We start from the raw sequence: 13,094 nt of genomic DNA on the forward strand, positions 1-13,094 counted from the left end.
GTGACATTTTAAGAAAGTAGATAAGCCTGTGTATGCAAAGTGCTGGAAAAGGGTAAAACTCTTACACCTCTAAATAAAGAAAATTGGTCTCAACAATTAAAGTCCATGGAAAATAGTAACAAAAAACAGCCTCGATATTCTTCAACTGCATGAGACTCTAAGCCGAGTGAGGTGCACATGGATTGATATTCATTTGGTACTCTAAACATCAGAAAATTATAAACCGTCAGCAATTTTCCATTTGTTTAAAGTGTGTTTAGATATCGATGCTACAGTAATGGATGTTTATTACTACCAGTGTGTTGTAACATTTCCTCCTTGTTTTATCCCAAACATGAATCCCACCTGTAAATGGGATGTCTCTAAATGCAGCAGCCCCAAATGCAACGGCTCCAAATGCAACAGCTCCAAATGCAACGGCCCCAAATGCAACGGCTCCAAATGCAACGGCTTCAAATGCAACGGCCCCAAATGCAACGGCTCCAAATGCAACGGCTCCAAATGCAACAGCATCTGCCAATAGCACTACTCCAGTAGATATTAACTTAAGTTTCAGCATTGTTGATACTTTCAAGGCCGTCTACTCCAACATGAGTGCTCCAGAAACCTTATCTCTCATAAAAAACATCACCACACAGGTAATTTTTGTCTTTGATGAGAGATTTTTAGATTTCCTCTGTATTCAATTTATTAGTTTATTTAAAGGCGGAGTGCACAATGTTTGAAAGCCAATGTTGATATTTGAAATCACCTAAACAAACACGCCCCTACCCCAATAGAATCTGGACCTTCTTTTAAAAGACCAGCCCCACACATACGCAACCCGGCAAGGATGTCGGTAAGTAGACACGCTCCTTAATGCTGATTGGCTATAAGTGTGTTTTGGTAGTCGATCCCGTCTCCTTTTCCAAAGCGTTTTTCAAACATTGTGCACTCCGCCTTTAATTTTAGTAGCAGTGGATTAAATAAAAAAAACAGTTAAAGGGTTTAAAATGAATTATTTGCTTGTAAATGAAGACCACATTAAAACAGATTTATGGATGTAAAGCCAGATATTTGTTTTAATCTGTTTTTCAATCTGTTGTAGATTGAGCCAGTTTACAAGAAGCGTTTTTCAAAGTTTATCCGGATGGTTATTAAGAAATTCAGGTAAATAATATTGTAGAAAATTACTTTAAACATGTATATTGGTTGGCTGGTCTATTGTTTACTTGTTGGAATGATTGGTGACTTGGCACAGCTTTGTATTTTAACAGATGATTTGTTCATTTTGTGGTTTGTTAATTTATTATGTGCACGTGTCTCACTGTGATTGTTTCTTGTCAGGAGTGGCTCTATTGTGGTAGATTCAGCACTTCAATTTGACAGCAATGGCACTACTCCTAATGCGACAGATGTGAAGCGAGTCCTTATCGATGCACTTGCAAATGGAAACCTGACCATTAAAATCAGCAATGACACCATCAACGTTACAGCACCTGCCAAACCTGGTCAGTGTTTGTTTGCATGTACTTTTATGGAATGTAAAACTAGAAGAAAGTCTACTCCAACATTAATGGCAATGTAAAGTTTAATAGTCAGTAACTGAAATCCCTTATTTTTACAAACGTCACTTTAGTCAATCCATTGGTACATTTAACAAGTTTTATTGTTTTTTGCCACACAACCCTCTAAGTGCTTGCAAGCTTTTTTGGCAAAAACCTCCACTTCTAAAAAAATCCACTTTTTTGCACAATACATATAGTGAACAGCAGTGCCGGGTTAAGCCTTTGTGAGGCCCTGGGCTAACGCTGGTTTGCCCCCCCCAATATACACTGAAAAAATAAAGGCTGCCCCATTGCTTACATTTTTTTAGTAAAACTTACTAAAAGAGGGGATGCAAAAACGATGCACTGTCTATATTTTTTAGTAAATCCAGTGTTTTTTTACAGCGTATGTGCAACATTAAATGGCTAAAATTATTTAAATAAATTAAACAATATTATCAAGTAATAATTTTACAATCAGAAAAAGCCCAGAAAATAACCTTTATTTAATAAAACTTACAACAAAAAGTGCTTCTGTCTGTTCTTCTTTAAATATAATTCCTCAATTAAATTATTAAAATCAAGTTGACGCAAAAGCAGGCTAAAATTATTTAAACAAATTAAACAATATTATCAAGTAATAATTTTACAATCAGAACAGCACAGGAAATAACATTTATTAAACAACTAAAAGTTCTTCTTTCTGCTCTTCTTTAAAGAGAATTCCTTGACTAAATCATCAAAATCAAGTTTACGCAAAATGTCGTACTCACTTGAAATTAATGTATGTAATTAAATTAAACAATATTTTCAAGTTATAATCTTACAAATCAGTAAAGAACATTTATTAAATACAACTCACCACTAAAAGAGTTTCTTCCTGCTCTTTTTCAAAGAGAATTCCTTAATTAAATCATTAAAATCAAATTGATGCAAAATGTTACAACTTCAGTTTATATCAATTTCGAAAATGACCTTTCTCCCGAAGCATTCGACACAAGGATGGTGAGAAAGATTCTTATAATGCAATTTACACATTGGGAAAAGCACACTGGAGCAGTAAACTGAACAAGTTCATAATCCAAATGCTCCTGTAGTTGCTGTTCGAACTGAAAAAGTGCTGAAGATCCTCTTTTGCGAAATGTATAACGTTTTAAACAGAAGTAAAGATAAAACAATCATGCATTAGGAAAATTAATAATTGCTTTATTTATTGTATATTTTCTATAGGTGTGTAAAACCATATTTTGGGGGATTGTTTTACTTTCATTGTTTCACGAGATTGCCTGCCTATTTAGTCATAATAATTAATGGTAAACGAACTTGGCTTGCTGTTTTTGAAGGCAGCTCGACCTTAGGTCGGGTTCGAGCCCCAAGTTTAAGTGAAGGAGGAGATGATGAGGAGAGATGCCAGAAGAATTGCGGCCGGGCACGGAGGCACGGAGACTTCCGTTTACTATATGATTTTAATGATGATTGACAGGACTGTTTAGGTTCCTTTCAAACCTACGTTAAAAGTGTACACTGTAAAAAATCCAACTTTAAAATGTTCATTCAACAAAGAACATTAAGTAACTTGAACAAAGATTTCTTTGTTGAAGGGCGTCAGTTAATTATTTTGTGTTCACTGAATAAAAAGAGCATAATCATTCAGCTAACAAATATTATTTTGTTGACTGGACTTAGATGTATAAGTGTTTGTCCAATTCGTTCACCCAACTTGCCAAACTGAGTAATCTGAACAAGCAATAAAAAAAAAACAATGGTTGGAATGGTTCCCAGCATGCATTGTGACATGTTCACTTCTTTGGTTAATATTTACTAAAAAAGATGACTCTTTTAATGTTTTCTGGCTTTATTTATGTTGTTATGTTGTTAATGTTAGTTATATGTTGTATTTAGAGTATTTTTTAAAGAATTATGTTTGTTCATTGTTACCATGATTGAGAAGTGTGTGTTCAGTGTAGAGGGCAGCACAATGAGTTAGCGCGCATCATTGTTGCCTCAAATCAAAAAGGTCTCTGGTTTAAGCAAGGGCTAAGTCAGACAAAGACTTGTTTAGGAGACCTTTCTTTGTGGAGTTTGCATGTTCTCTCTGTGACATTGTGGGTTCACTCCCACGGTCCAAAAGATGCAGATGCTTTTATCCAAAGCGACTTACACTGCATTAAAAGCTAGACATTTTATCAGTACTTGTTAGGTTTGAACCCATGACCTTTTGCGTTGCAAACACAATGTTCTACCACTCAGTTATATAGAAACACAAGAGATTGTCTGTTAACCAACTTGTGTCTGGTGTTTAGGGATAAATGCTGGAATGGTGTTTATACAGTTGTAATAGTTGAGAGGACTTAAGTCACTAGTTGAGTAAGCTTAGAAATTTGCTAATAGCCTAATCAGTTTAAGTTGGTTCAACTTGTTGGTGTAAGTTGACATTACTCTGTAAATTGAGTTAGGTGAACTTCATCATCCAAGAGTTGAGTAAACTCAAAAAAGCTGTGCAGCAAGTTGCCTCGAAAATGTAAGTTAAGTCAACTTTTTATTTTTTTACAGTGTACCCGTTAAAATATTATTACTGCAGTTAAGGAGTTTATTTTGATCATGGTGTCACGATCACTGGATAATTCTGAAATTACTTTTCAGTCATTTGCGATGTTACAAGGTTGAACGTCTTCACGTATACATGATTTGCGAGGTACATTTGCAAATAATTCATAAATAATACCTCTGTGTTTTAGAAGTACTGTATACTCAAACAAACTCTAAAGACAGCAATGTGATTGCCAATGCGCTGGTAGAGAGAGAGAGAGAGAGAGATACTGAGAAAACGAGAGTGGAAATGATCAATGTTATTTGAAGTCGGGTCTTGAAGGACAAAATATCCCATAAGCTATTACGCAGCTATTATACACATTTTTTCAGAACATTCTTGCGACCCAGCTGGTTGGGGGCCTCTGCTCTATGTAGCACTTACGCATAATTACGTCAATCAAAATGTTTTTAAAAACTCAAATTAAAATTGTCTCGGAGGCCCCCTAGTGTCAGCAGATTTTTATTTGTTTAGAGTTTGTTTAGATAATAATGCTACAGTAATGGGTGTTTATTACTACCAGTGTGTTGTAACATTTCCTCCTTGTTTTATCCCAAACATGAATCCCACCTGTAAATGGGATGTCTCTAAATGCAGCAGCCCCAAATGCAACGGCTCCAAATGCAACGGCTCCAAATGCAACGGCTCCAAATGCAACGGCTCCAAATGCAACGGCTCCAAATGCAACGGCTCCAAATGCAACGGCTCCAAATGCAACGGCTCCAAATGCAACGGCCCCAAATGCAACAGCATCTGCCAATAGCACTACTCCATTAGATATTAACTTAAGTTTCAGCATTGTTGATACTTTCAAGGCCGTCTACTCCAACATGAGTTCTCCAGAAACCTTATCTCTCATAAAAAACATCACCACACAGGTAATGTTTTTCTTTGATGAGAGATTGTTAGATGTCCCCTGTGTTTAATTTATTTGTTTGTTTAGTTTTATTAGCAGTGGATTCATATAAAAAACAGTTAAACGGTTTAAAATGAGTAATTTCTTGTAAATGAAGACCACAGTAAAACAGATTTATGGATGTAAAGCCAGATATTTCTTTTAATCTGTTTTTCAATCTGTTGTAGATTGAGCCAGTTTACAAGAAGCGTTTTTCAAAGTTTATCCGGATGGTTATTAAGAAATTCAGGTAAATATCCAATAATATTGTAGAAAATTACTTTAAACATGTATTCTTGGTTGACACTTAAGTTAAGTTAACACTTAACTCTTGGTTGGTTTATTGTTTACTTGTTGGAACGATTGGGGGCTTTGCACAGCTTTGTAGTTTTACAGATGATGCAATTTAGTAGTTTGTTCATGTATTATTTGCACGTGTCTCACTGTGATTGTTTCTTGTCAGGAGTGGCTCTATTGTGGTAGATTCAGCCCTTCAATTTGACAGCAATGGCACTACTCCTAATGCGACAGACGTGAAGCGAGTCCTTATCGATGCACTTGCAAATGGAAACGTGACCATCAAAATCAGCAATGACACCATCAACGTTACAGCACCTGCCACACCTGGTCAGTGTTTGTTTGCACGTACTTTACATGAATGTAAAACTAGAAGAAAGTCTACTCCAACATTAATGGCAATGTAAAGTTTAATAGTCAGAAACTGAAATGCCTTATTTTTACAAATGTCACTTTAGTCAATCCATTGGTATTTAACAACTTGAACCTTGATTTGTTGCACAACCCTCTACGTGTGTGCAAGCTTTTTGGCAAAAACCTCCACTTTTAAAAAAATCATTTTCTTTGCACAAGACATATAGTGAACAGTTGCAAAATCACGAAATATGCAACTATAATGATCGCAAATGAAGAAAGTGAGAATTTTAAAAATGAAAAAAAAAAATATATATATATATATATAAATAAAATAAACTTAACCACACATTAGGGCAGAGGTCCTCAACTCTGGCCCTCGAGATCCACTTTCCTGCAGAGTTTAGCTCCAGCCCTGATCAAACTCACCTGAGCAAGCTAATCAATGTCTTCAGGAATACCAGAAAAATGCAGGCAGGTGAGTTTGATCAGGGCTGGAGCTAAACTCTGCAGGAAAGTGGATCTCGAGGGCCAGAGTTGAGAACCTCTGCATTAGGGGGCGCTGTGGTTCATGTGGCTGCCACATTTGGGTAGTATTCAAGTCCAAGTACTCCAAAGGGACACAAGTTTGAATGTGATATATTGTCTTTTCGCATGCTGTCATTCATCCAAATAGTTTACTGGCATTTGCATTTGAGCTCTTCATTTACTAACTCTACTTTACTGCCTAAATTTAGATAATCTATCAGTCAGTCTTACCCTGAGGGACTAGAAAAATTTAAAGACCAATATCTGGAAAGATTGACTATAGTCCACCATGTTTAAACTTCAATCTTTTTTCATAGTGATGGCTTGTACTGATTCTGTAAATTTTTCCATGAAGAAATCGTATTGTCAAAGATTTCCGTTCTGAATATATTTTTATTGTAGCTTACAGTTAAATTATCTACACTATGACACAATATTACATCTTACCAAATACATTACATTTCTTGAAAAGTATCATAAATATTCTACATACTATAAGTGACATTTTAAGAAAGTAGATGAGCCTGTGCATGCAAAGTGCTGGAAAGGGTAAAACTCTTACACCTTTAAATAAAGAAAATTGGTCTCACAAATTAAAGTCCATGGAAAATAGTAACAAAAACCAGCCTCGATATTCTTCAACTGCATGAGACTCTTAGCAGAGTGAGTTGCATGGATTGATATTCGTTTAGTACTCTAAACATCAGAAAATTATAAACCGTCAGCAATTTTCCATTTGCTTAAAGTGTGTTTAGATATCGGTGCTACAGTAATGGATGTTTATTACTACCAGTGTGTTGTAACATTTCCTCCTTGTTTTATCCCAAACATGAATCTCACCTGTAAATGGGATGTCTCTAAATGCAGCAGCCCCAAATGCAACGGCTCCAAATGCAACGGCCCCAAATGCAACGGCTCCAAATGCAACGGCTCCAAATGCAACGGCCCCAAATGCAACGGCTCCAAATGCAACGGCCCCAAATGCAACGGCCCCAAATGCAACAGCTCCAAATGCAACGGCTCCAAACGCAACGGCTCCAAATGCAACGGCCCCAAATGCAACAGTCGCTGCCAATAGCACTACTCCATTAGATATTAACTTAAGTTTCAGCATTGTTGATACTTTCAAGGACGCCTACTCCAACATGAATGCTCCAGAAACCATAACTCTCATAAAAAACATCACCACACAGGTAATGTTTTTCTTTGATGAGAGATTGTTAGATTTCCCCTGTATTTAATTTATTAGTTTATAAAGTTTTAGTAGCAGTGGATTCAATTAAAAAACAGTTAAACGGTTTAAAATGAGTAATTTCTTGTAAATAAGGACCACAGTACAACAGATTTATGGATGTAAAGCCAGATATTTGTTTTAATCTGTTTTTCAATCTGTTTAAGATTGAGCCAGTTTACAAGAAGCGTTTTTCAAAGTTTATCCGGATGGTTATTAAGAAATTCAGGTAAATAATATTGTAGAAAATTACTTTTAGCATGTTTATTGGTTGGTTTATTGTTTACTTGTTGGAACGATTGGGGGCTTTGCACAGCTTTGTAGTTTTACAGATGATGCAATTTAGTAGTTTGTTAATTTATTATTTGCACGTGTCTCACTGTGATTGTTTATTGTCAGGAGTGGCTCTATTGTGGTAGATTCAGCACTTCAATTTGACAGCAATGGCACTACTCCTAATGTGACAGACGTGAAGCATGTCCTTATCGATGCACTTGCAAATGGAAACGTGACCATCAAAATCAGCAATGACACCATCAACGTTACAGCACCTGCCACACCTGGTCAGTGTTTGTTTGCACGTACTTTACATGAATGTAAAACTAGAAGAAAGTCTACTCCAACATTAATGGCAATGTAAAAATTTAATAGTCAAACTGAAATGTTTAATTTTTTTACAAATGTCACTTTAGTCAATCCATTGGTATTTAACAACTTGAACCTTGATTCGCTGCACAACCCTCTAAGTGCGTGCAAGCTTTTTTGGCAAAAACCTCCACTTTTAAAAAAATCCACTTCTTTGCACAAGACATATAGTGAACAGATGCAAAATCATAAAAGATGCAACTACAAAGATTGCAAATGATTAAAGAAAGAATGTAAAAATGAAGAAACTGAACCACACATTAGGGGGCGCTGTGGTTTATGTGCCTGCCACATTCAGGTATTCAAGTCCAAGTACTCAAAAGGGACACAAGTTTGAATGTGATCTATTGTCGTTTCGCATGCTGTCATTCATCCAAATAGTTTACTGGCATTTGCATCTGAGCTCTTCATTTACTAACTCTACTTTATTGCCTAAATTGAGATAATCTATCAGGCAGTCTTACCCTGAGGGACTAGAAAAATTTAAAGACCAAAATCTGGAAAGATTGATTATAGTCCACCATGTTTAAACTTCAATCTTTTTCTCAAAGTGATGGCTTGTACTGATTCTGTAGATTTTTCCATGAAGAAATCTTATTGTCACAGATTTCAGCTCTGAATATATTTTTATTGTAGCTTACAGTTAAATTCTCTACACTATGACACAATATTACATCTTACCAAATACATTACATTTCTTGAAAAGTATCATAAATATTCTACATACCATAAGTGACATTTTAAGAAAGTAGATAAGCCTGTGGATGCAAAATGCTGGAAAAGGGTAAAACTCTTACACCTCTAAATAAAAAAAATTGGTCTCACAAATTAAAGTCAATGGAAAATATTAACAAAAACCAGCCTCGATATTCTTCAACTGAATGAGACTCTTAGCCGAGTGAGTTGCATGGATTGATATTTATTTGGTACTCTAAACATCAGAAAATTATAAACCGTCAGCAATTTTCCATTTGTTTAATGTTTGTTTAGATAATAATGCTACAGTAATGGATGTTTATTACTACCAGTGTGTTGTAACATTTCCTCCTTGTTTTATCCCAAACATGAATCCCACCTGCAAATGGGATGTCTCTAAATCAGCAGCCCCAAATGCAACGGCCCCAAATGCAACGGCTCCAAATGCAACGGCCCCAAATGCAACGGCCCCAAATGCAACGGCCCCAAATGCAACGGCCCCAAATGCAACGGCTCCAAATGCAACGGCTCCAAATGCAACGGCTCCAAATGCAACGGCCCCAAATGCAACGGCTCCAAATGCAACAGCATCTGCCAATAGCAGTACTCCATTAGATATTAACTTAAGTTTCAGCATTGTTGATACTTTCAAGGCCGTCTACTCCAACATGAGTGCTCCAGAAACCTTATCTCTCATAAAAAACATCACCACACAGGTAATGTTTGTCTTTGCTGAGAGATTGTTCGATTTCCCCTGTATTTAATTTATTAGTTTATAAAGTTTTAGTAGCAGTAGATTCAATTAAAAAACAGTTAAACGGTTTAAAATGAGTAATTTCTTGTAAATGAAGACCACAGTAAAACAGATTTATGGATGTAAAGCCAGATATTTGTTTTAATCTGTTTTTCAATCTGTTGTAGATTGAGCCAGTTTACAAGAGGCGTTTTTCAAAGTTTCTCCGGATGGTTATTAAGAGATTCAGGTAAATATCCAAAAATATTGTAAAAAATTACTTTAAACATGTATATTGGTTGGTTGGTTTATTGTTTACTTCTTGGAACGATTTGGGGCTTTGCACAGCTTTGTATTTTTACAGATGACTTGTTAATTTAGTAGTTTGTTCATTTATTATTTGCACGTGTCTCACTGTGATTGTTTCTTGTCAGGAGTGGCTCTATTTTGACAGATGCAGCCCTTCAATTTGACAGCAATGGCACTACTCCTAATGCGACAGACGTGAAGCGAGTCCTTATCGATGCACTTGCAAATGGAAACGTGACCATCAAAATCAGCAATGACACCATCAACGTTACAGCACCTGCCACACCTGGTCAGTGTTTGTTTGCACGTACTTTACGTGAATGTAAAACTAGAAGAAAGTCTACTCCAACATTAATGGCAATGTAAAGTTTAAAAGTCAGTAACTGAAATGCTTTACAAATGTCACTTTAGTCAATCCATTGGTATTTAACAACTTGACCCTTGATTCGCTGCACAACCCTCTAAGTGCTTGCGAGCTTTTTTGGCAAAAACCTCCACTTGTAAAAAAATCCACTTTTTGCACAAGACATATAGTGAACAGTTGCAAAATCATGAAAGATGCAACTATAAAGTTTGTAAATGAAGTGAGAATTTTTAAAATGGAAAAAAAACTGAACCACAAATTAGGGGACGCTGTGATTTATGTGACTGCCACATTCGGGTAGTATTCCGGTTCAAGTACTCAAAAGGGACACAAGTTTGAATGTCATCCATGGTCGTTTCGCATGCTGTCGTTCGTCCAAATAGTTTACTGGCATTTGCTTCTGAGCTCTTCATTTACTAACTCTATTTTGTTGCCTAAATTTAGATAATCTATCAGGTAGTCTTACCCTGAGGGACAAGAAAAATATAAAGACCAATATCTGGAAAGATTGATTGTAGTCCACCCTGTTTAATTTCAATCTTTCCTCATAGTGATGGCTTGTACTGATTCTGTGGTTTTTAGATGTTTCCATAAAGAAATGTTATTGTCACAGATTTCAGTTCTGAATATATTTTTATTATAGCTTACAGTTAAGTTCTTAACATTATGTTTACAACACCTACTATGACACAATATTACATATTACCAAATACATTAAATTTTTTGAAAAGTATCGTAAATATTCTACATACTGTAAGTGACATTTTAAGATAATAGATGAGCCTGTGAATGCAAAATGCTGGAAAAGGGTCAAACTCTTACACCTCTAAATAAAGGAAACTGGCAAACGCAAGAAAAAGTTTGCCTCTGAGGACTCTCTTAATTCAGTTAAGCATTTCTTTCAGTTCAGATGGTTTCCATTGGTCTCACAAATAAAGTCAAGGAAAAATAATAGCAAAAGGCAGCCTCAATATACTTCAATTGCATGAGACTCTTAGCCGAGTGAACTGGATTGATATTCGTTTAGTACTCTTAACATCAGAAAATTATAAACCGTCAGCAGTCTTAGTTTAGAGTTTGTTTAGATAATGATGCTACAGTAATGGATGTTTATTACTACCAGTGTGTAACATTTTCCTCCTTTTTCATTTCGTTTCCAAATGCAGCAAGCCCAAATGTAACAACCCCGAATGTAACGGCAAATACGACCACAAATGGGACATCTCCAAATGCAACAGTCTCTGCCAATAGCACTACTCCATTAGAGTTTAACATAAGTTTCAGCATTGCTGAAACTTTCAAGGCCGTTTACGCCGACTTGGCTGCTCCAGAAACTGTAACTCTCATAAAAAACATCACCACACAGGTAATGTTTGTCTCTGATGAGAGATTGTTAGATTTATTTATTTTTAGTAGCAGTGTAAAGTAGTTTTTGGTAGCAGTGGTTTTATTTTAAAGCAGTGGATTTGAGTAAAAAAACTGTTAAATGGTTTCAAATGAGTAATTTGCTTGTAAATGAAGACCACAGTAAAACAGAGTTATGAATGTAAAGCCAGATATTTGTTTGAATCCTTTTTCAATCTTTTGTAGATTGAGCCAGTTTACAAGAAGCGTTTTCCAAAGTTTCTCCGGATGGTTATTAAGAAATTCAGGTAAATATCTAATATTGTGAAAAAAAGTTTCTCGTGTTGAATAATTTCATCATGTATTGATTGGTTGTCCTATTGCTTACATTTTGGAACCATTTGTGACTTTGTAAAGCTTTGCATTTTATTTGTTTGTTAATTTATTATTTGCACGTGTCTCACTGTGGTTGTTTCCTGTCAGCAATGGCTCTATTTTGACAGATGCAGCCCTTCAATTTGACAGCAATGGCACTACTCCTAATGCGACAGACGTGAAGCAAGTCCTTATTGATGCACTTGCAAATGGAATTGTGACCATCAAAATCAACAATGACACCATCAACGTTACAGCACCTGCCACAACTGGTCAGTGTGTGTTTGCACGTACATTCTACCAGTAAAGGTTCACTGTAAAAAAAACTTTGCTGCCTTAAAATTTTTTGTTGAATCAACTCAGATTTACAAGTCATGTCAACAGAAATTAGTTATCACAACTTATAAAATATAGTTGAGAAAAGTCAACTTAAATGTATAAGTTATAATAACTCACCTGTAGTTATAACAACTCATTTCTAGTCAAGATAAATAAGAGTAAGTTGAAATGACTTACAAAAAAATTTAAGGCAGCAAAGTATTTTTTACAGTGTTGAGGCTGAACAACAGTCTGTGACCACATTTTATATCCGTGTGAAAGTCCTTAAAAAATGCTTATGGCAGTATTAAACACTGTTTTATATCACAGTAAACATGCACTGTTAAAATGGCTGTATTAAAACAACACATTTTGTATCTAGTTAAGGACAACACATTTTGTGTTAAATTAAATTAATACATCCTTTCTTAGAGCAACACTTATATTCATGTAATTACTGTAAGATTAATTTAAGGTGGACATATTTAGCTTGCTGCATGATGGAGGGCTCATTGTGTCACTACAAAATGATTAGTATTCTGATATGTGGCTTAGATGACTGGGTTAAAAAATGCAAATTTGTCCAATGAGACTGTGTTAGAAAATTGTTTTCTATTTGTTAAAATACTGGACTTGGAAATGTGTCTCATTTTCTCTTTATTCTTCTCTACAGTAACACCTGTGACACCTACTAACGCCACAAATACTACCTCAAATACTGCACTGTTTACTTTAGTATTCAGCATTCTGGACACCTTCAATGACACTTTGTCAAATTTGACCTCATCTGACGCTACAACTCTACAAACAAAAATCACCAGTCAGGTAAAATATGTAACCAGTGTTCATATATAAATGTTTTCAATCTAAAAGAAATAAATGGATAAAA

General features: G+C 35.6%; 1 protein-coding gene across 6 annotated transcripts in view; it reads left to right on the forward strand.

The window, feature by feature from the left end:
* The window catches only part of LOC129445276 (uncharacterized), an 88,828-nt gene that overhangs the window by 29,268 nt on the left and 46,466 nt on the right, over window positions 1–13,094 (forward strand). For 4 of the 6 annotated variants that reach the window (XR_012365805.1, XR_012365807.1, XR_012365806.1 and 1 more), the window contains exons 9-12: window positions 11,335–11,534; window positions 11,759–11,820; window positions 11,996–12,159; window positions 12,879–13,030. Coding sequence is in view for 1 of the 6 variants with exons in the window: in XM_073861684.1 (XP_073717785.1) it covers window positions 11,335–11,534; window positions 11,759–11,820; window positions 11,996–12,159; window positions 12,879–13,030 (578 nt within the window). In the remaining 5 variants the exon portion in view is untranslated. Of the gene's footprint in view, window positions 1–372; window positions 639–1,087; window positions 1,150–1,326; window positions 1,491–4,713; window positions 4,995–5,199; window positions 5,262–5,474; window positions 5,639–7,057; window positions 7,651–7,820; window positions 7,985–9,167; window positions 9,479–9,683; window positions 9,746–9,929; window positions 10,094–11,334; window positions 11,535–11,758; window positions 11,821–11,995; window positions 12,160–12,878; window positions 13,031–13,094 lie in introns of those variants that run through there. The other 2 variants (XR_012365808.1, XR_012365809.1) reach the window with 2 other exon arrangements.

The sequence above is a fragment of the Misgurnus anguillicaudatus genome, chromosome 3, assembly GCF_027580225.2.
Source record: "Misgurnus anguillicaudatus chromosome 3, ASM2758022v2, whole genome shotgun sequence".
In the NCBI taxonomy this organism is placed as follows: domain Eukaryota; kingdom Metazoa; phylum Chordata; class Actinopteri; order Cypriniformes; family Cobitidae; genus Misgurnus; species Misgurnus anguillicaudatus.